Below are 22,954 nucleotides of genomic sequence, written 5' to 3'. Positions count from 1 at the left end.
AGAATGAGATTGGAATAAATATAGTGAGCTATTCCATTTGTAAAAGGAAAGAATAGGACAAACGAAAACTTTTAGCATTAAAAGAATAATGGAGCCTATACTAAATATTGTTAGCCCCATTTTGTGGGTCATGAAATTAGTACATATCTTTAGCATGAAAATCTTATTATTTGCAATTAAAAAGTGGCAAATTGTCCTAAGAATAATTTTTTAAAATTTTATGTTAGTTACAAATGTTTGGTCTTATATCAGGTTTTTCTGGTACCTCCTGATTCCTTTGAAATCAATATATAACAAAATAATCTTTATTGTGTTTTCTAGAACCTCATGAGATTGTGCATGTACTTGTCCCAATTTATAGACAGAGAAATGGTCCTCTTTAAATCCTTTGCTGACGCCCCACTGCTTAGCAAATGAAGTCCAGCTCTTTGAGCAACACCCAAATCCTTCCCTCTAAGCCTCGCCTCAAACCCAGCCTTCTAACCACATGTGTGCCCAACCTCTGACTCCACCAGCCCATCCATACCTCTTTGCTTTTATTTATAAAAATAAAATAAAATAAAAAGTTATAATCTGCCTACCCTTCTTGCTCCCTTCCTCCTGCGCATCTCAAACTCCTCTGAGCTCCAGCTCAGATACCAACCCTTCCGAGACACCTTGGCCGACTCCATGCTGTGTTAGAATCTCCTCCTCCTGGTTCTCGTGTTGTTCCAGGTTTTACTATAACACAGCTCAGCATGTTATAATGCTCTGAGTCCCATTTCCATTAGATTGTGAACTTCTCAAGGGTAAGCCCCGGAACTGCATGTTTTAGCACATAGTAGTTCCTGAATAAGCATCCTTTATGAGCTAACATTTGCGGTAAGGAGGTTAAATCCATAGATAAATGGCAAAGCAAAGAATAACACCAAGCATTCTGTGCTGTGTACACCGTGAGCCATGCCAAGCAATCAGACCACAGCTGCTTAGGGCTGGGAGACCATAGCAGCTGGGGAGCTGGCCAAGGCTTCTCGGGGAGGCTGAGCAACTGATGGGAGACTTCTAGTTTTCAGAAAATTGGGGAAGAGAACCACAGGATTAAAAACCTACCTCCAGACTGTGTTGGGCATATTTGCAGGAATAGTCAGGAAATTGACCTAAGTCATATTCAGGGGTGGGAAACATAAAACTGCAGCCTGGGGAGACCATGGCATTTGTCTTGCATTCATTTGATCAATAGATATTTATTGAACTTTTACTATGAATACATCAGTGGATGAAATAAAAATCTCTGCACCCACAGGTAGACATAGTGGATGAGTACAGTATGACATGTCAGAAGGTGATGCTATTGGTGGTGTTGCTAAGGCTTGTCCGACTCAGCACTATGGAAAATAAAAGGTTGAGAACAGGGTAAGGGGAATCAGGAGTGGGGGACATTGTAATTTGTTGGTTAGGAAGTTCAGCCTAGGCCTCATTAAGAAGGCACATTCGAGCAAAGACTTGAAGGAAACAAGGGAGCTCACTGTGCAGATTATCTGGGTTCCCGGCAAAGTTCCAGAGTTTGACAAAATTTCGGTGGCTGGAATGGAGTGGATGAAGCGGGTGACAAGAGACAGGGTCGGGCTGCTGTGGGGCCTTGAAGGCCAAGTGTGTGGACTTTTTCACTCTGGTGCAACAGGAGCCACTGCAGGTTCAAGGGGAAGAACAACAGGATCTGGCCTTTTTGTTCTTGTTTTAATTGGAATATAGTGGTTTTACAGTGTTGGATTCGTTTCTGCTGCATAGCAAAGTGAACCAGCCACACCTATACATACATCCCTTCTTCCTTGGATTTCCTTCCCAGTTAACCCATCTACCCCACTTAGAAGTGAGTTTAACCCATTTCCCATCTACCACAGAACACTGAGTAGACTTCCCTGGGCTCCACAGTAGGTTCTCATTAGTTAGCTATTTTGTTCGTAATATCAATAGTGTATATATATCAATCCCAATCTCCCAATTCATCCCATCCCATCCCTATCTTCCCTTGTTATCCATACATCTGTTTTCTACATCTGTGTCTCTATTTCTACTTTGCAATGGCCTAACTTTTGGAAAGCAGGAGTCAGGCATGGGCAGTTCTGCCTAATTAAGTATTTCCATTAAGAGCTACTATTCACATTACACAGGTCAATTTTTGTGTCATTCAAAGATAGTATACGAGATCTCATTTCCTGCTGGTTCCAGCTTTGGAGGAAGATAAGGATCGAGTGAAAAAACTGTAGACATACAGACCTGCAGACATACAAACTTCCAGGGCACAAAGGAGCCTAGAAACTAAGTCCTGAAAGTTTGCCTGCTTTGTCTAAAATTGTGCAGTTGTGGCAGAAGCAGAGCAAAGGCAGGGTTAGACTGTCTCCCCATTTCCAGCCTGGGCCGTCTCACTAAACTGACCCCAGGCTGTGTCCTGAAAGTTGTATTTACTTATTTCTTTACTAAGTGTTAGTCACTTAGTCATGTCCAACTCTTTGCGACCCCATGGACTGTAGCCTGCCGGGTTCCTCTGTCCATGGAATTCTCCAGGCAAGAATACTGGAGTGGGTAACCAATCCCTTCTTCAGGGGATCCTCCTGACCCAGGGATCAAACCCAGGTCTCCTGCACTGCAGGCAGATTCTTTACCATCTGAGTCACCAGGGAAGCTGGCTATTTATTTATGATTACTAAATCTTTGCTATCACTTTGCTAATAAACAGACACAAATAATGCCAAAGAAATGGTCAAAGAAGGAACATGGAGAAAGTGAGGACTGATCACAAATCACACTAGTTAGAATTAAGATTCACAGCCCTGAGCTCCTCATTCAATGGGTGGCAGCCTCCCAAGGCCCTTGAAGAATCTTCCTGCCACTTCTGGCTGTCTGGCTGCCTTTCAGGCAGCCTGCCAGGGGCTGGGCTGCTGGATGACAAGTGTGGGAAATGAAGTAGGTGAGGGCTACCAAGGCTCTGTACTCTCAGGGTCACGACCTGCAGAATCTCATGCCCCACTGTAAACACAGAAATTCCCAGCAAGTCATCTCCGATGAGAAGTGATGTTGTTCTTCAACTTCACTGAAAGGATGAGGGTTTGGGAGAGAAGTCCTGAAACGGAATGCTAATGAAATGGGGATGGCAGCCGTCTCTGGAGTGGGGTTAGTTAACCCCCAGGGCTTCACTACCTTTTCAATCAGAGCAGCAGCAGCAGCTGGCTCAGTAAACGAAAGTCTTTGCAGTCCAGAATGTGTAACAGGGTGTCAGTCAGCAAGAAACACCAAACAGACGTTGTCAAGTCAGTTTCACGGGGGTGTAAAAAGGATGCGGTCAGGTCAGTTTTGCTCTCACTGGAGCCTTTTAGATTTTTATCAACAGTGTGCCTTTCTCAGCATTTCTCATGGAAAGGACTTGAATAATGAAAAGAACTCTATTTAACACCTCTGGCTAGTACTCTGAAGTGTGTTAGAACAATCACAAGTGTGATGAATTCCTGAAATTTGTGTCTGCAGACTGCTGAAGTTCTTGGTTGGATGCTGAGCACAAGTATCATCTGAAAACTTGTCTACTGAAGTCAGGGTGTTTCTGGGTAAGTAAATAATCTCTAAATCCGTCTCTCTAACCATAGTCTGCCTGCCTGTTTCCAGGAAGGATTACTCCGGGGAGTACACCATCTACCTGATCCCTTGCACGGTGCAACCCACGCAGCCATGGGTGGACCCAGGAGAAAAGCCTCTGGCCTGCACCGCACACGCCCCAGAGAGGTAGGGAGAGAGGATTGATCCTCACTATTTGTGAACTTACCTGCTCACTGACGTTTATATGTAACCCCAAATCCAATTTTCGTGGCGCTATCCTGATCGTTCCCTGACCTGCAGAGTGATGAAATCGCGGTCATCTGAGCCACATTCCCAGCTCAGATTTCTCATCCTGTGAACAAGTGTCCCTTTTACAGTCCATTTGCTGCCAGGTTTTTCAAATTTTTGTCCCTCATGTTGGTGATTTTGCTGTTTAAAATGGCTCCCCAGCAGAGCACCAAAGTGCTGTCTTGTTTCCTACATACAAGAAGGTGGTGATGAGCCAAATGGAGTGTCAGATGAGCTTCATTCAAGCATGAACTTCAGTGCCATCACCATGAGTTCTATGCTAAGGAATCAGCAGTATTTATCAAATAATGTGTCTTTAGATAGAAAGATACATAAAACAGAGTTAGGTATTGATCACTGATGAAAATGTTGTGAGCAGAGGCTGCAGGAACTTGACCCCTGATTTCCCCCCAGGGGCAGCTGTTCACAATTCATTCATTCCGTGTTCATTGCAGCGTTATAGAATGTAACCGCCATGAATAATAAGAATCAAACTGTCCATCAGCCCGCCCCCACCTCTGACCTGAGCCTGTCCTCGTTGTGCCGATGTTCATTCATTCGGCCCGTATTTATTCAGCTCTTACTGTGTCCTTGGCTCTCGTCTCAGCATGGAGACTCTAGCAGAGGATTAAAAGTCACCTCTGCTCTGAAGCAGTGCATATAGTCTAGTGCCACCTTTCTAGGAGCTGAGCAGAGTGACTGGAAAACATTTCAGAGAGAAGGCGCTGAAAACAGAATCTGACATTGTCATTAAGAGAAGATAATTTGGAATGTGACTTTCAAATTAAGAGTCTGAGACTTGGCCATTGGATTTGGCCGTACAGAATTCATCGATAATCTTGATAAAAGTCAGGTTCAGTGGACTGAGGAGGATGAGGCCTGATTAGAGTAGGTTCAAGAGAGAGAGGCAAGAACGTGGAGATAAAAGGGACAAAGCAATGCTGAAAGAGTTTTGTTATAAAAGGTTTCAGGGGCATTAGTGGGAAGAGATGAAGGATCGAAGGAGGTTTTGTGTGTGTGTGTTTTAGGTGCAAAATATTTCAGGATGTTTGTGTGCTGGTGAGAATAGCCCTATTGGTCTACTGGGGGAAACAGGCAATGCATTGGGAAGAGGGAAGATATGCAGAGCTAAGTCCTCGAGTGGAACAGGGGCAGACCCAGACATGCAGGGACCCGCCAACCTTAGCCAGAAGCAGACACTTCATCTACTAAGAAAGGAAGGCAGGCACAGTCTATGGATACAGGTGAAGGGAGAATTAGTAGGTTGGGAGGGTAAGGATGACCAAGGAGACATCTGACTGAGTCTGTTTTCTCCATGAAATGAGAAGTCAAGCATAGCTCAAAGTAAGGAACAGTGAGGTTTGAGAAGAGAGGAGTAAGTGAAATAGAGTCGTCTCTGAGAGTGGAAAGTAAGTATGGAAGAGAGTTACAGACACAGCGGATCAGCAGTGCTGAGGGCCCTATTGAATTTTTTTTCCAAAAAACACATTTATTTATTAATTTGTTGGCTGCACTGGGTCATAGTTGCAGCTCAGGGGATCTTTCATTTCGGAGCATGGACTTCGCTCTAGTTGTGGCATGTGGACTTAGTCACCTGGAGTAATGTAGGATTCCCCAACCAGGCATCAAACCTGCATCCCTTGCATTGGGAGGCAGATTTCTTAACCACTGGACCACCAGGGAAGTCCCTGAATTGTCTTTAAATTACCATTAAATTGCTTATTAATGTAAGATGACTAGTATGTGTTTAAAGTACATACAATTTGATCAATTTTGACATATATGTACTTGTGAAATATCACCACAATTAAGATAGTGGTGATGTCTATTTTCTTCAAAAGTTTCCTCATGACCCTTTGGTATCCCCACTCCCATCTCTTCCCCACACCCAACCCCCTCGGTATCTACTGATCCTTCTGTCGTTACAGATTAGCTTGCATTTTCTACTAATTTGTGTAAGTGGCATCACACAATACGAATTCTCTTTCTCTGACTTCTCTTGCTCGACATGATTATTTTGACTCACTCATGGTTGTGTGTATCAGTAGCTTGTTCCTGTTATTGCTGAGCTGTATGCCATGGTGTGCACACGCTACAGTTCATTTATCAAATCAGTTAGTTGATGGACATTTGGATTATTTCCAGTTTGGGCTATTATAAATAAAGTTGCTATAAACACACATAGATAAGCCTTTATATGGACACAAGCTTTCTGTTTTCCTGTGTAAATACCTAGGAGTGGAGTGGCTGGATTCTATGGTGTGTTTAGCTTCTTATGAAACGGGCGCACTGTTTTCCAAAGTGTTTATAAATGTGTAACTGTGTGTGTACATCCCCACCATGAATGTGTCAGTGTTCCAGGTCTTCTGCATCCTGGTAAATGTGGTTGCAGAGGGCCTGGTGTGGTTGAAGAATTAATGAGTGGGAGTAAAAGAGGAGGTGAGCTGGAAAGATAGGAAGTGGTAGGTAGAGTGTGAGATGTTTGAAAGTGAGGTTTTATGGAGGAGATGCCTAGTAGGATGGCGGAGCATAGATGGCTGCAGTGGAGAGGAGCACGTGCTCTTTGGAGGTGAAGACATCAAGGAACTGAGAGGCTTGGGGGATAGATGGTTCATCCATTGAAATCACTGAGACTGGGGGCAGGAGCGAGACTGGAGAGCCTGTAGTCAGTCAGGTGTGGGAGGGACAGTGACCAGGAAAATGGTGGCTGGCTGAAGAAAGGAAGAACAGAGGGCAAATCATCTGAAGAGATATGCTGGGGAATTTTTTATTCATGTAATCGAGTTTTATTTTGCTTATTTACTTCTTACTTTATTTTTTGGCTATGCTGGGAGGCCTGTGGGATCTTAGTTCCCCAGCCAGGGATAAAACCAGTGCCCCCTGCATTGGAAGGCAGAGGCTTAAGTACTAGACCACCAGGGAAGTCCCTTTAATACATTTTTTTTAAATTATGAAATGTTTTAGTACCCAGAAGACCATATAGCATGGATATATAAAACCTCAAGAATATTACCTAGTAAGAATTATAACTGCAGTGAACTGGGTATCCCTTGCACTATGATCCTGATGCTAAGTGAATAATAGTAACTACCAGTGGTATCAGTGACCGTGTATGGAGTGCAGACTATGTGGTAGGCTCTGTACTAAGCTCTTTTTTTTTTAATTTATTGATTTATTTTAATTGGAGGCTAACTATATTTTACAATATTGTAAGTTCAAGTCTCATTACAGTGATCACCCTCAAGATTGCTTACTGTATTTCCACTTTATAACTAATGAAACTGGGAGTCGGAAAAAAAAGAAAAAAGAAAACATTCCTGGTAGCTTTTAAATACCTTCAATGCCTCATTCAGTTGTACTCTCCCAAGCTCTCCACTAAGTTAACCACTAGCCTGGTATTTGTGCCTTTCATCCCTTGTTTTGGGTTTCCCTGGTGGCTCAGATGGTAAAGTGTCTGCCTGCAACGCAGAAGATTGGGGTTCAATCCCTGGATCAGGAAGATCCCCTGGAGAAGGAAATGGCACCCTACTCCAGTACTCTTGCCTAGAAAATCCTATGGATAGAGGAGCCTGGTAGGCTACAGTCCTTGGGGTCGCAAAGAGTTGGACATGACTGAGGGATTTCATTTTATCCCTTGTTTTGGCTTATGGTTCACCTCATATTTAGATCATCCCTGTAACTCAAATGGTAAAGAATCTGCCTGCAATGCAGGAGACCTGGGTTCAATCCCTGGGTTGGGAAGATCCTCTGGAGAAGGGAATGGTAATGCACTCCAGTATTCTTGCCTGGAGAATCCCATGGACAGAGGAGCCTGGTGGGCTACAGTCTGTGGGATGGCAAAGAGTTGGACATGACTGAGTGACTAATGCTACTACTTCTCACCTCACATTTACTTCTACATGGTTTTGCATATCTTTGAACTTTATATAAAATTTTCAGACTGCATTAATTCTCACTGTTCTCAGTGAATTGTTTGTTGATTCATAAGTGAAATCAGCATGAATGTTGATCCATGGAGCTGCTGTTTGTCTTTCACTGCATTAAGGTAGTCTCCATAGGAATTGCCCGCAATTTATTTGACTGCTCTGGTTTATAATCCCAGATTCTCTCTCTCACTCCGTCTGTCTCTATGTGTCTCTTAGTTAACATGTGTGAGAAGTTTCTCCAGGGTAGGTGCTAGATTTTTTTTTTTTTTTTTTTTTTTTGAGAAGAGAGAGAAATAATGGTTTGAAATGGCAAAAAGGAGCAAAAAAATCATTAGCCCCACTTCTAGTCCCAGAGTTGGTGAATATAGAAGTCTGCAGGGTGAAGAGTATTGGTGGGTGTACTGAAGCGTCAGGGTTGGATGTTCTTGTTCTTCATCAGGGAGATCCTTACCTGTGGCTTCCCCATTATTCCCAGGGTGAGCCTCCTTAGGCCTAACTGTACATTTGATCATCTCCACATCTTTTGATATGGCTCTGTATGGATGCAATAAGACTCTAAGATATACACAACTATCTAGTCTGACTCAGGAAATTCAGACTTAATTCAAAAGAATTGTGTCTCCTGTTATGCCTATTTTTGTGAGGTCATTATAACCTTATAAATTATGATTATCATCATCTCAATCTCATCATTCATCCTTTTTAATCAGTAAGTATTTATCCAGTGTCTTATGGCCTGGCACTGAATAGATTCTGATAATACCAACATCAACAGGAAAAACCTATTTCCCTGAGTCTGGTAAATGAAGTCTTGGTACAATGAATAGTTATATCATAGCTGTAAAAACTGCTTTGTGTGGGTTTCTCCTGTGCCCCAAACTCCTTCTTCACCTCAGCCCTCTCAAATCTACCCCCAGAGCAGTTCAATTAAAAGTAAGGAATGGTCAGATGGACTCAGTTGGAAGAATAAAGCATTGAAATTACCACTTGTGCATTGCTGTTCAGTTGCTAAGTTGAGTCTGATTCTTTGCTACTCCGTGAACTGCAGTATGCCAGGCTTTCCTGTCCTTCACTATCTCCCAGAGTTTGTTCAAACTTGTGTCCATTCAGTCAGTGATGCCATCCAACCTCCTCTTCCTCTTGTGCATTTTTCTTTAACAAATATATGTGTTAGGAACTTGGCTAGCATCAAAGGTACAGTGGTGAGCAGATAGATATGGACTATGACTCTATGGAAATTGTAATGGGTGAATCAGACTTTGATCACACATTTAAATAGAACAGCAAGCCACAATAAGTACTATGGAAAAAAAAAAAGAAAAACACTGCACAGTGTATTGAGAACCAATGATAAGAGATCTGACCCAGCCTGGGAGGGAAGAGAAAGAAGGTAAGCTTCCTAGAGAAAGTGGTGTTTGAGATCTGAACAGTAAGAGTTCTCTAGGCAACGGGTGGTAGCAGACAAGGAGGGAGCATTCCAGTAGGTTTGTCAAGGTCAATGTCAGAAAACTAAATTCATTACCTCTAATCTCAATTTGAACCTCAGGGCTTTCCAGAATGAGAGGGCCAGGAAAAGCAAAGAATATTGAAGAGTCTAAAGGCCAATTAGATTATTCCTGCTCCAAAGAGCAGATGAACCTCATAAGAACTTGAACTAAATAAAGTCTCTCGCCTGTCAGTTCAGTTCGGTTCAGTCACTCAGTTGCATCCGACTCTTTCTGACCCCATGGACTGCAGCATGCAGGCCTCCCTGTCCATCACCAACTCCCAGAGTTTACTCAAACTCATGTCCATTGAGTTGGTGATGCCATCCAACCATCTCATCCTCTGCTGTCCCCTTCTCCTCCTGCCTTCAATCTTCCCCAGCATCAGGGTCTTTTCAAATGAGTCAGTTCTTCACATCAGGTGGCCAGAGTATTGGAGTTTCAGCCTCAGCGTCAGTCCTTTCAATGAATATTCTGGATTAATTTCCTTTAGGATGGACTGGTTGGATCACCTTGCAGTCCAAGGGATTCTCAAGAGTCTTCTCCAACACCGCAATTCAAAAGCATCAATTCTTCAGCTCTTGCCTGTACCCATCTCTTTATTCACTAAATGTTTTAGCACCTACAGCAAAGTGCAGGGTGGGAACAGGAGGGCAGCCCAAATGACTGATGAAAAATCAATCCTACTCTCAAGGAGCTCTTGTTTTTCTGCATTTAGATTCCTGATACCCATTGCATTCCAGCAGACCAACCGCCCTGTCCCTGTTGTGTATTCGCTCAATACTGAATTTCAGCTCTGCAACAACGAGAAGGTGTTCTTAATGGACCCCAACACTTCTGATATGTCACTGGCAGAAATGGATTACAAAGGAGCCTTCTCGAAAGGTAAGCGTTCCCTTCACCCAAAGACAGAGACTCTACTGGACTTGAGAAGCTGTTGGATAGGTCTCCTAGAATCTCTGCTTGTCAGCTTTCAGTCAGCTCTCCAGGGAAGAGTCCCCCAGGGCTGGTTCCAGGGCAGCCAGGGTTTAGTCAAAGAACAGATTCATATTCTTCCTTCAGGTTGTTTCAAAATAAGATCATATTCTTTGTGTTATAATAATCAGTGATGTGATAAGTGTGAAAGTGCTCATGAGTCGTAAGAACACGGGGGCTTCCAGCCAGATTCGAATGCATTGTCTAACTTTGGGTGAATTGCTTCATCTGTCAGTTCCTGAGATTGCAATATGACTGCCTACCAGCCTCAAAACTATGCCAAACGTCCATGTCTTCTTCAGCAGGCTTGCTCTACTTGAAATGGTTCCTTTGCCCTCCCCCTGCTCCAGACAGGGCTCCCTTGACTTTCTTCTTCTTCAGGTCTCTATCTAAATGCTAACCTCCCCAGAGAGACTGGCTTTGACCATACCAGTCAATCTAATACAGGTTTTCATATCTTTCACTTTCACTAAATGTTGTTCATTTTTTATAGTACTTGTCATAATTTTTAATATCATATTTCTTTACTTATTATCAAATTTGCACATCATCCCATGAATGGGATGCTCAATAAATATTTGTTGAATGAATAAACTATAAATGAATCAATTTTCTTTTCTTCCAGTTTCTCTTTTCTGCCTTTTTCTTACTTTTAATCTTTTGCTCATATCTGAGTTTTTTCTCTCATCCTAAAAACATATCCCATTAGAGAAAAATCTCTCATCCCTACCTCTTGCTCAAACTTCAACCCACACGTCCTCCTTTTCTTTTCTCTGAGAATCTTCCCGAAGGAGTGGTGAATATAGACACTGTCCCCATGACCCTTCTTCCCAGTCACTCCTGCGTTGTCTGTTGCAGACTGGCTTTGTCCTACTGCAGCCCAGAATTCTCTCTTGTCAGACACCACGCCTATGGATTTGGACACTTGGTTCTCTGGTTTCTTTTGTGCCAGCCTCACCTGACGCCATCTTGCCTTTCTGACCACTTCCCGCTCTCTGGCCGTCCATCCTCTGTCCTGTCAGTGTTGCTGTCTCCACGTTCCATGCTTGGCTCCTTGTTCTTACTTCAGTGTTCCTCTGGTCACCCCCATGGCTTGGCTCCTCCCTGTCCTCTGAACTTCCTAACCTCCTGCTCTTCCACAGCTGCTCCATGAAAATTAACCTTGTCCCTGGTCTCTTCTGAGCTTCACTTCCACACTTTCACTCACAGGTTGAAACTACCAAACCTCTCCAAGTGATGTTATTAAGACACCTGTTGTTATTGTTCCCTTGTTTAGTCATGTCTGATTCTTTGCAACCCCATGGACTGCAGCACGCCAGGCCTCCCTATCCTTCACTATCTCCCTGAGTTTATTCAAACTCATGTCCATTGAGTTTGAGCAGACGCAAATGATGCCACTCAGTGATGCCATCCAACCATCTCATCCTCTGTCCCCCGCTTCTCCTCCTGACCTCAATCTTTCCCAGCATCAGGGTCTTTTCCAGTGAGTCAGCTCATTGCATCAGGTGGCCAAAGTGGGAGCTTCAGTGTCAGCATCAGTCCTTCCAATGAATATTCAGGACTGATTTCCTTTAGGATGGACTGGTTGGATCTCCTTGCTGTCCAAGGGACTCTCAAGAGTCTTCTCCAACACCACAGAGCGAAAGGATAAATTCTTCGGCACTTAACCTTCTTTATGGTCTAACTCTCACATCCGTACATGACTACTGGAAAAACCATAGCTTTGACTATATGGACCTCTGTTGGCAAAGTGATGTCTCTGTTTTTAATACACAGTCTAGGTTTGTCATAGCTTTTCTCTAGACGTCTAGAACTGGACTCATCTCCCCCTAGACATGTTCCTGTCACATTCACTGCCCCACTGACTGCATCAGCAAGCTCTAGGTGGTCAGCCAAAGATCCCAGGGCTAACCTCTACTTCTCCTTTACCTCCTATACCCCATCCCCAATGGTAATAAGATAACTGGTCCCAACTCTTAGGCATTCCTTGTGTTTAGTCCCTTTGTTGTTGTTTAGTCTCTCAGCCATGTCCAACTCTTTGTGACCCCATAGACAGTAGCCCACCAGGCTCCTATGTCTATGGGATTTCCCAGGCAAGAATCCTGGAGTTTGTGCTCACGTCCTCCTCCCGCGTGTCACAGATAGGAAATGTTGAACAAGTTATTTAACATAGGGACACGAATTGAACCCATCTCTTAGGCTCTTGGGAGGACTAAATAAGATACTGTAGGTAAAGAATTTGATGCCCTAGCAGGAACTAAGAAAAAGTAACTACACCAGGACTGGTACCCTTCCAGCATTCCGTATTTTGTACATGGACTTGCTTTTACCTAGGATGCTCATCCCCACTCAGATGCCCCAGCTGACAACTCATGGTTCAGAATACAGCTCAAATGTCGTCTCCTCTTCATACCCTTCCATAGCGCTCTCCAGGCGGAGTTTTGTGCTATGCCCTCATTGTCAGCTCTATGCTCATTTGATGTTGTTTACCTTCCTCTGTGGTGAGGTAACAGTATCGTGTGGTGGTCAACAGTGTGGGTTTTTCAAACCGAGCCCCTTTGACTTTGAATCCCGCCCTCACCGCTCAGTGACTTTGTGACTTTGAACAAATGACCTCACCACTCAGTGTCCTCGTCTATGACATTGTGAGCAGTCCCTGAGTTCTCCCATGGGAAGGACTTAGTAAAGTACCTAGCCAGGAGTGTGAGTTCAGTGAATGTTAGCTGCTTTTAGCAATTGCTTCGCTTGTATTTCTGCCCTCTTAGCTGTGTCTTACGCACCTTTGTATCCCTTGCACATAAGGGAATGCTTGCCCTACCTTAAATACTTCAGGAACATTTACTGATTAAAGGAGACAGTGCATGAATGAATGTGTATTTTAGGGGCACATGGACCCCCACAGCTCTTCATAGAAAGGTACTTTTGATTCTGAAGGAGCATGTTAAAGCCTTCCTATCCTTGACACTTTTTTTTCCCTCTTTCTTAAAGTCTGACCTAACTAATGCCTTGCAATCTTTTCAGGTCAAATCCTTTATGGCCGAGTACTTTGGAATCCAGAGCAAAACCTTAATTCTGCTTACAAGCTCCAACTAGAGAAGGTCTATCTTTGTACTGGGAAGGATGGCTACGTGCCTTTCTTTGATCCCACGGGGACCATCTACAATGAAGGGCCACAGTATGGATGCATTCAGCCCAACAAACATCTGAAACACAGATTCCTGCTGCTGGTATGCTGTTTATGTTAAAGGGCTGACACACGGATAGATTTCCTCAGCTATAAATTTTGCCTAATGCCAGAACCCCACGCTTGATGGTTTCTCCAGATAATATTATTGTTTTGTTGATGTTGGCTGCTTAATTCTAGTACATATTACGAAGTGAGTGATAATTATGGTGGGTAACAATGTTACCAAACCCAGATCTGGCTGCTTGCCACTGAAGAGCCAATAAAAAGGTTGGTGGAAAGGAAAGTTTGCTTTTGGATACTGGTAACCAAGGGGGAGGGCAGACGCATGTCTAAAGGCCAGTTCTGCCCCCTGACAATCAGGGGCAAGAGCTTTTATAGACAGAGGGAAGGGGTGACATGCAGAAACAGTATGGTCAGCCCTGACCGTCATCTTGAAACTGGTCATCAGTGGTCTGACCAGAGTCATCATGATTATCTTCAATACTGATAGTCTTCAGTTCTAGAGTTCATTTGTTTCCATTTCTTCGCAGTCAGTTCTCAGAACTGTGGCAGCCTGCATCATGGCTACAGCCTGGTCATCATGTACTTAACTTCTTTCACCTGGTTCAGTTCAGTTCCGTTCAGTCGCTCAGTCGTGTCCGACTCTTTGCAACCCTATGAATCGTAGCACGCCAGACCTCCCTGTCCATCACCAACTCCTGGAGTTCACTCAAACTCATGTCCATCAAGTCGGTGATGCCATCCAGCCATCTCATCCTCTGTCGTCCCCTTCTCCTCCTGACCCCAATTCCTCCCAGCATCAGGGTCTTTTCCAACGAGTCAACTCTTCGCATGAGGTGGCCAAAGTATTGACGTTTCAACTTCAGCATCAGTCCTTCCGATGAACACCCAGGTCTGATCTCCTTTAGGATGGACTGGTTGGATCTTCTTGCAGTCCAAGGGACTCTCAAGAGTCTTCTCCAACACCGCAGTTCAAATGCATCAATTTTTCGGTGCTCAGCTTTCCTCACAGTCCAACTCTCACATCCATACATGACCACTGGAAAAACCACAGCCTTGACCAGACAGACCTTTGTTGGCAAAGTAATGTCTCTGCTTTTTAATATGCTGTCTAGGTTGGTCATAAGTTTCCTTCCAAGGAGTAAGCGTCTTTTAATTTCATGGCTGCAAACACCATCTGCAGTGATTTTGGAGCCCAAAAAAATAAAGTCTGACACTGTTTCCAGTGTCTCCCCATCTACTTCCCATGAAGTGATGGGACCAGATGCCATGATCTTAGTTTTCTGAATGTTGAGCTTTAAGCCAGCTTTTTCACTCTCCTCTTTCACTTTCATCAAGAGGCTTTTTAGTTCATCTTCACTTCCACCTGGCAGGGGTTTCAGTATCTACAAGACAGCTCACAGGATATGGCTCAGAGTACTATCTATCGCTGAGAAGGAACTAAAGGTCCTTGACTATGCTTACTGACTACATTATTATTATTTGGTCCCCTTTGACTGTTTTCCTTTGTTTCTGCATTTTCTCACTTCTCTGATTAAACCTATTCTTTGGCCAAAGTTTTTCCACAAAGGGCAGACTGAGGACATGGAGGCGCAGGGGAGGGCCAAGGACCAGCGGGTCCTGCTCCACGTCAACAAGACAAGCTGTCACTGATGTTCCGGGAAGAGGAAAGTCTAAGAAAGTATTTCTCAGTGTCTCCCAGAGACCCGTCAGTATCCCCAGTATTCTTTCAGGGCCTCCGCGGGGTCAAAACTACTTTCGTGATGATATGATGTTGCTTGTTTTTTTCACACTCACTCTCTCACAATTGCAGAGAGTATGCAGGTTTATTGATACGGAATCACACTTCATATTGTGCCTAATCGTTAAAAAACACCATTTCCTGAGATTTGATTTAGTATCAAAAAAGGATATGCACAATTATTTGAAAAAGTTATTCAAACATTTCTCCCTCTTCCAGCTATTAATACCTAGCTTATGTGAGGCCAGATTGTCTTCACATATTTCAGCCAAAACAACATATCACAACTGATGGAAAATAGAAGCAATTATGAGAATCTAGTTCTTTTCTATCATTCTGCCAAAATGTAAAACAAGGCCAACTCTCTTTTTGGGTGGATATGAATATAGGTGTTTTCACTAAAAAATATATTACTTATGTTAACATGTAATGAGTTGCTCATTTCTCTCCTAAAATGAATTAGCAAATATCTATTTTTTCATTTTAAAAAATTGTTCATTGTAGCATAATCACAGTGTTAATTTTAAAAGAGTAAATATTGATAGATTTAAATCACATAAAATGAAAGCTTTGAGACGTCTTTAATTTTTAAGTCCTGAAGACACATAGCTTGAGAATTGCTGGTCTAGGCTGTCTTACTTGTTATGTTTCAAGATCACAGAGGCCACCAAGTGTTCTCCCCAAGAGGGCGGTGGGTGCCCAGGGGCAGCAGTCTACTGAAGGCTTAGGTGAGGACTCCTGCAGCACACACTCCCCCGACCCAAAGGGTGACTGCCTCCTCCCTGTGACCGCCGCCTGCCAGGTCAGTGGTTCCATCTTGCTAGATCTTGTGTTTCTCTCTCCCAACTCCTAGGACCGCAGTCAGCCAGAGGTAACTGACAAGTACTTCCATGACGTGCCCTTTGAGGCCCATTTTGCTTCCGAGTTGCCTGATTTCCACGTGGTCAGCAGCATGCCAGGCGTGGATGGATTTACTCTGAAGGTAGACGCGCTCTATAAGGTGAGTGTGGCGAGAGAAATAGAAGTGGAGGACCAATTCACTCTAAAGGTTACAAAGAGGAGGATGACATCATCTCTGCAATGGCAGTTTCTTTTTATAGCATTCTTGCTGGCAGGTCTTTTTATTGTTGTTAAACTTACCATTGTTGTTCAACTGCTAAGTCCTGTCAAACTCCTTGTGACCCCGTGGACTGCAGTATGAAAGGCTTCCCTGTCCTTCAGCATCTCCCAGAGTTCACCCAAGTTCATGTCCATTGATTCGGTGATGCCATCTAACCATCTCGTCCTCTGTCACACTCTTCTTTCATCTTCAGTCTTTCCCAGCATCAGGGTCTTGGCTTCCCTGGTGGCTCAGATGGGAAAGAATCTGCCTACCATACAGGAGACATGGGTTCAATCCCTGGGTCGGGAAGGTCCCCTGGAGAAGGGAATGTCAACCCCCTCCAGTATTCCTGCCTGGAAAATTCCAAGGACAGAGGAGCCTGGCAGGCTTTAGTCCACAGGGTCGCAAAGTATTGGACATGACTGAGCAACTAACACACTCACCTCAAATTTTATCATCTATCCAATAGACCAATGCAATAATAAAATTCTTTGATTCACATATAGTCTCATGGCTCTGTGCAGCACCAGCTGTTTTTCACAGGCATGTGGAAATATTTAACAAAATCATAAATACAATCCAGTGATTTAGAATGGCAAGAATTACTAGTATTTAATAAGCAAAAATACTCTAAATCCCAGTAATAAGCATGAATTTCCAAGATCAATTTCTACTCTTCTCTGTCTTCAAATAGTAAGTCATGACCTTGGATTTCAGAACTATTATCACTCTTCAGAAGTTATTTCAAAATCATGGAGGGTCTCAATGGGCAGCAGATGAAAGGGAAATAAAATGCTTGATGACATAACCACTCAGAAGATGATCCAAAAAGTGTTCAGATTTAGCAAATTTTTGTCCAAGTGTCTGTTTATTATGCACAGAGTAGGTGTTTAATGAAACTTTATTGAATGGCTCTATTTTAGCTCAAGTTCATCAATGAATAGTAAATTAGCATACAAACCAGTGGAAGGTCACTGGGAATAAATTGGTTATTAATACTATTACTCTACTTACGTCAGTAAAGACCAACAAATCATAAGCATTCATTAAGCTACAGAAACCCTAAAAGATAAATTCTTAGGGCTATTCCATGAACAAGTAGGAAAACAGAAAAAAATGTGAATATCTGCCCTAAGATCACTTTAATTTGGAAATAGACTAGAACCCCAGAATATTTGGTTCAGTTCTCTATTCAGACACCAACCATTGCTAATGCTTTTCTTTTTCTTTCTCTCTTTTTTTTCCTATACTTCATCAAAATCTTTATTTATTCTGCTACAGTTACAGTGGCATATTTACTAATCCTTAAATGCACCACACATAGGCTTCCCTCAACATTTTTTAAAGGAGGCCAGTGATAGTCTGATTTATTCTATGACTTTAAAAAAAGATTCTTTCTTTAGTGGATCAGTTTCCTCTTTTTTTTTTAATTGAAATATATTTGATGTACAATGTTATATTAGTTTCACGTGTGAAACATTTGCATACATTATGAAATGATCAGTGTGGTAAGTCTAGTAACCATCTGTACCCATACAAAGTTATTACAGTTTTAGTGGCCATATTCCTTATGCTGTGTATTATACCTCATGACTTATTTAGTTTATAGCTGGAGGTTTGTACCTCTTGAGCCCTTTCATGTGTCCCGGCCCCCCACCCCCTCCTTCGTCTGGCAACTACCTATTTATTCTCTGTATCTGAATCTGTTTTCATTTTGTTTTGCTTGTCTTTTTTTTTCTTAATTCCACATATAAGTAAAATCATATGGTATCAGTCTTTCTCTGACTGACTTATTTCACTTAGTGTAATACTTTCTAGGGCTCCCCAGGAGGCTCAGTGATAAAGAACCCACTTGCCAATGCAGGAGATGCAGGTTCGATCCCTGGGTAGGGAAGATCCCCTGGCGGAGGAAATGGCAACCCACTCCAGTATTCTTGCCTGGAGAATCCTATGGACAGAGGAGCCTGGTGGGCCACAGTCCATGGGATCACAAAGAGGTGGAAGTGACCAAGTACAGCCTATAAAGCCTAATAATTTCTAGGTCCATCCATGTTGGCACAAATTGCAAGATCTTTTTTTATAGCTGAATAGTATTCCATTGTACACACACACACACATACACATATATACACCACACCTTCCTTTTTCATTCATCTATTGATGGACGCTCAAGTTGTTTCCATATCTTGGGTATTATAAATAATGTGGCTATAAACATCGGTGTAGTTAAGGGTTTTCTTGAGACCATGAATCTATGGAAGCTTGTGGTGGGCAGTGGTCTTTCCGTTCCCTTCCTCAGAGTTGGTCCTGGGCATCAGTGACATGTTCAATGCATCTCCCGGTCTCCTCCTCCTGCAGGTGGAAGCGGGACACCAGTGGTACCTTCAGGTGATCTACATCATCGGTCCTGACACCATCTCAGGCCCCAGGGTCCAGCGCTCTCTCACGGCCCCTCTGCGGCGCCACCGCAGGGACCTGGCGGACCCCAGTGGCTGGCTGAGCCTCGACGAGTCCCTCATCTATGACAATGAAGGGGACCAGGTCAAGAATGGCACCAATATGAAGTCCCTGAACCTGGAGATGCAAGAGCCAGTCGTGGCCGCTTCTCTCTCCCAGACCGGGGCGTCTATCGGCAGCGCCTTTGCTGCCATCATGCTCCTACTGCTGGTGTCTTTGGTGGCTTGTTTCATCACCAGGAAGTGCCAGAGACAGAGGAAGAAGCCGCCCCCGGGGCACATCTTGGAGGAATACCCTCTGAACACCAAGGTGGACGTGCCCAAGAGGGGCGCAGACAGGGTAGAGAAGAACGTGGACAGACAGTACTGCACGGTGCGCAATGTAAACATACTCGGTGACACCGAGGGCGCCTACGTGTTCAAAGGCGCTAAAGTCAAGAAATTGAATCTGGAAGTCAGAGTTCACAACAATTTACAGGACGGAACAGAAGTTTAATGGAGGAGACCCATGTGTATTTTTTTTTCTAAAGTCATTTTTATAAAACGGGGGGAAAATACTGGTATTTTTATAATCTTGCCGATTAAAAAGGGAATATGATAGCGTTCAGTGGTGGAAGGCATACATCACATGCATCAACTCACAACTGAGCTACCTCATGAGACAAAGACCCACTGAGACCCCAGAGGATGGAAGGAGTTCTTTCCGTGGATCCCATTAACAGTCTCTGCAGCGGCAAATTGTTCCTTCTGTAAGGCTAGTCTTGGAAAGCCAGTGTTCGGAGTTAGGACGGGACTTAAGTCAGCGGAGGGAGCGCACGGGGATGTACTGGAAGGTCTCAGAGGCAGAAAGTGGGGGGCGGGAGGTGCTTTTGGTCTCCACCCCCCACCAGCTCCAGCTCCCTTTCGATTGCGCTCTTCCTGGGCGTCTGGACCACAGAGTTCACATTGCTGATGCAGATTCCGCTCAGAATTCTGCTGATCAGCACCTCTGTGTTTGCTCACGCGTCCAGTTGACAGTCTGCGCTCCTCATCCTCCGACTGTACTTTGCATCACCAGCCCTTTTCACCTGGGGCTTTAAACTGCTCTGGACTAGAGCATTTCTCCGAGAAACCTCAGCCTCTCCTGTCAGGCATCAGGCCTGGGGAAACCCCCTCCCACTTTATGGAGGGGACACTGAAGCCTGGGGGGAAGGAGGGGCCTGGCAGGTGACTCCGAGCACATCAGAGATGCTCTGCGCCCTCGGCCCGGGGGGATGTCCTTGTGCCCGGCTGGTTTACACTGCAGCCAGGAGACATCCTCCCCGGCCCAGGACGGCTGCCAGACAAGATCGCTGCACTGTGCCCCTTTCGCCAGCATTGCCCGTGGGTGTTTGACACTCCTACCACAGTTCCTGCTGCCCCAGGCTTTTTTCAGTCCAGTAATAGACAAGCCCTGTGCTTGCTAGCTGTGGGGCTTTTATTTTGTTAGGGCTTCAGAGAAGTCAGTGATTCATTTGAATAAAGCCAATCAGGAGGAAGCTCAGGCCCCAAGTTGAGGGTGCCCTGGTACTCACTGCACAGAAGTGCTAGTGCTCACAGCAGAGTATTAGCTCAGCAGATACATGGCTTCCGGTACAGTATTTCAGGGATTTCTCTTTTGGGGGTTCTTTTTTTGGTAGCTCAGGCACTTATTTTACCATATCAGCACAGCCCATGACAAGGCCATGAACACATGGCTTTAAAATGATTTCGTGTTCAAATAGCAGCTTAATGATGTCGCAGGTAGTGTACACACCACTTGCTTTTGTGTTCAGTTTTGCTTCTGCTGAGTTGGCAAAAGCATAAGCATGCTTATGTTGTTTTGAACTGGAGGCACCTTTCTGTTATTCGAGAGGAAAAGACACTTCCCCTTCCTGACACCCATCACACCTTTACCACTGAGCAAATCGCGGAGCATTCACACTGTGTAATATTTGTGTTCGAGTTGAGCCTCACTCTGAGAACATTCCACACGGGAAGCACTTTGGTCCTCAGAGCTAGAAGGAATGAACCATATAAGGTCTCAGGCATCTCTGCTGGAGTCCAAGCTCCTTGAGAGGAGGGCAGGTGTGAGCCATGCCTTGGGCTCTCCAGCAGTGCCTGGCACATCACAGGCACTCCAGGAATATGTGTAAAGTGAACAAATAAGCGGTGTCATGGGTGAAGGATAGAGCAGTCAATTTAGGCCGGGGGAGAGAGAGTATGGTGCCAATATAATAAGGGCAAGTAGAGAAAAAAAAACTCTCCTACTTGGATCATAAAATAATCTCACTGGGGCAGAGAAGCACCACTTGACCCAGGCAGGAATCTGGCAGGGGCTTGAGGAGGGCTGAACAGAGAAGCTGGCATAGCATGTTAACAGGAGGTGAGACTGTGAGTCAGCCTCCTGAGCAGGACAGTTGGAGGAGAGTCTGATGAGCATTCCAAGATGAGTGTAAGTTTCTAGGGAAGGGAGAGTTGGAGAGATTGAGCCCCGAACCAAATTCTCCTGCCTGCTCAGGTGCTATGTAAGACCTGCTGGGGTGTTTGGAGGTAGAACTTCTCTACTGGCCTCATGGACACCCAGAACTGGTGTTTCATGACTGGAGAGCTCATCAACCCAGCACAGAATTCTCTCCAGACAATGAAGTAAAGAACCCGCCTGCCAATGCAGGAGACACAGGTTCCATCCCTTCGTGGGGAAGATCCCCTGGAGAAGGAAATGGCAACCCACTCCAGTATTCTTGTCTGGAGAATCCCATGGACAGAGGAGCCTGGCAGACTACAGTCCATGGGGTCGCAAGAGTCAGATATGACTTAGCAACTAAACAAAAACAACCTATAATAGAAGGTCGCCACTATTTCTGCCAGGACAGAGCCAGTCACTCACAGAGCAACTTTTGATGTGGCCTGTTGTTCCCACCACTCCTAGATGCCTGAATGCTTGCACATGAAAGCAGCAGCTTCCCACTTGCTGGGAGAGCCTCCTGGCATGGCCCTTCCGACCCTACTAAACAGGGCACATGGGTGGGAAGAGTGAGGACAGGAGGCAGAAGGGGGCTGGTGTGGGAAGGCGTGGAGGCTGATCTCAGCGCGCTCCCAGCAGCCTCTGTGGAAGGGTCTCAGTGACACGGGCAGCATCTATGTGGACCATGAGATGGTGAGTTGTCAGTGTGAAAGAGAAGTCCTTGGGATCATATGTGCCTCCCTTCCTTTCTATCCTCCACCCCCACCACATACACTTTATCCTTCTCCAGTGGATGCACACTTGTGAAATAGGAGGTGTTCAGAGATGTAAAGCGGAAACATACTGCTTCGATACAGAATTTTTCATTTCATTTTATATATCATATGAGGGAGAAGAAAATTTGCTGACTGACCTGGGATGCTATTCCAGTCAAAGCTCTCCTTTCAATTCTTCTAACTCGCTCACTAAGGCCTTGTGTGTGTTTTACTAACCTTTCCTACCATGCCTTTAGGTGAACAGGAACAAAAGCCCCTCAGGGGTTGCTATTTGCTATCCCATGCTGGCTGTGAAGTTTCAAAGAAAGAAGAGTCTGCACCTTTGCCCTCTGATTGTGCCCCAGGCCTCCTGGCCTCCTGCGAATTCTTATGGGGAGATGCGGAAAGAGTGTGGGAATGTGTTTGCACAATCTTATGATATCTAGTCTTGGTGTACCCTAGGTATTCATTCTTCTCAGATACTACACACCTGCTCAGACTTGAGTAAAACATCCGTGGTGCTGTCAACCTGATTCCTTGACTCTGAAATGATTTTTGTATTTCCAATACCAATCTGTGTGTTATGAATTTCTGATTTCTCCAATAGCATATGCCACTATATAAATTTGTATTAATAAATGACAGTCTGTGTTTTATTTGCTGTGTTCATCTTACTAGATTCTTCATCTCACCAACATAAGATAGTGCCATGGAGATGGCAAAATCATTCTAAAATTTAAGACAGATTTTTTTTGGAGAAAATCCCTCTGAAGGGGTTGAATCTGAGACATTCACTACTTGGGCTAAGGTCAAGAATAAATTTCCTATCCTTGTTTTATCATAGTTCTTCTTTTGCCATCCATTGAAACCCTAGGAAAAGAAGAATAATTAAAATTTCCATGTGCAAAAGATGATCAATGATACTGTATTTATCATCATCAAACCTTCTCAGGACACTTGAAATAGTGTGAAAATTACTATGTCCTTTTATGCAGGCATAAAGTTTATT

General features: G+C 44.2%; 1 protein-coding gene across 3 annotated transcripts in view; it reads left to right on the top strand.

Moving 5' to 3' along the window:
- FRAS1 (Fraser extracellular matrix complex subunit 1) overlaps positions 1 to 22,601 on the top strand; it is a 502,305-nt gene extending 479,704 nt beyond the window's left edge. For all 3 annotated transcript variants that reach the window (XM_043906392.1, XM_043906393.1, XM_043906394.1), the window contains 5 exons: positions 3,637 to 3,753; positions 9,984 to 10,150; positions 13,262 to 13,467; positions 16,022 to 16,168; positions 18,629 to 22,601. In XM_043906392.1, coding sequence (XP_043762327.1) covers positions 3,637 to 3,753; positions 9,984 to 10,150; positions 13,262 to 13,467; positions 16,022 to 16,168; positions 18,629 to 19,222 — 1,231 coding nt within the window. In that variant the 3' untranslated portion in view covers positions 19,223 to 22,601. The remainder of the gene's footprint in view (positions 1 to 3,636; positions 3,754 to 9,983; positions 10,151 to 13,261; positions 13,468 to 16,021; positions 16,169 to 18,628) is intronic.
- Positions 22,602 to 22,954: the final 353 nt, after the last annotated feature.

This window comes from Cervus elaphus, chromosome 6 (assembly GCF_910594005.1).
Source record: "Cervus elaphus chromosome 6, mCerEla1.1, whole genome shotgun sequence".
Taxonomy (NCBI): Eukaryota; Metazoa; Chordata; class Mammalia; order Artiodactyla; family Cervidae; genus Cervus; species Cervus elaphus.
This window is presented reverse-complemented; position numbering and strand designations above follow the sequence as displayed.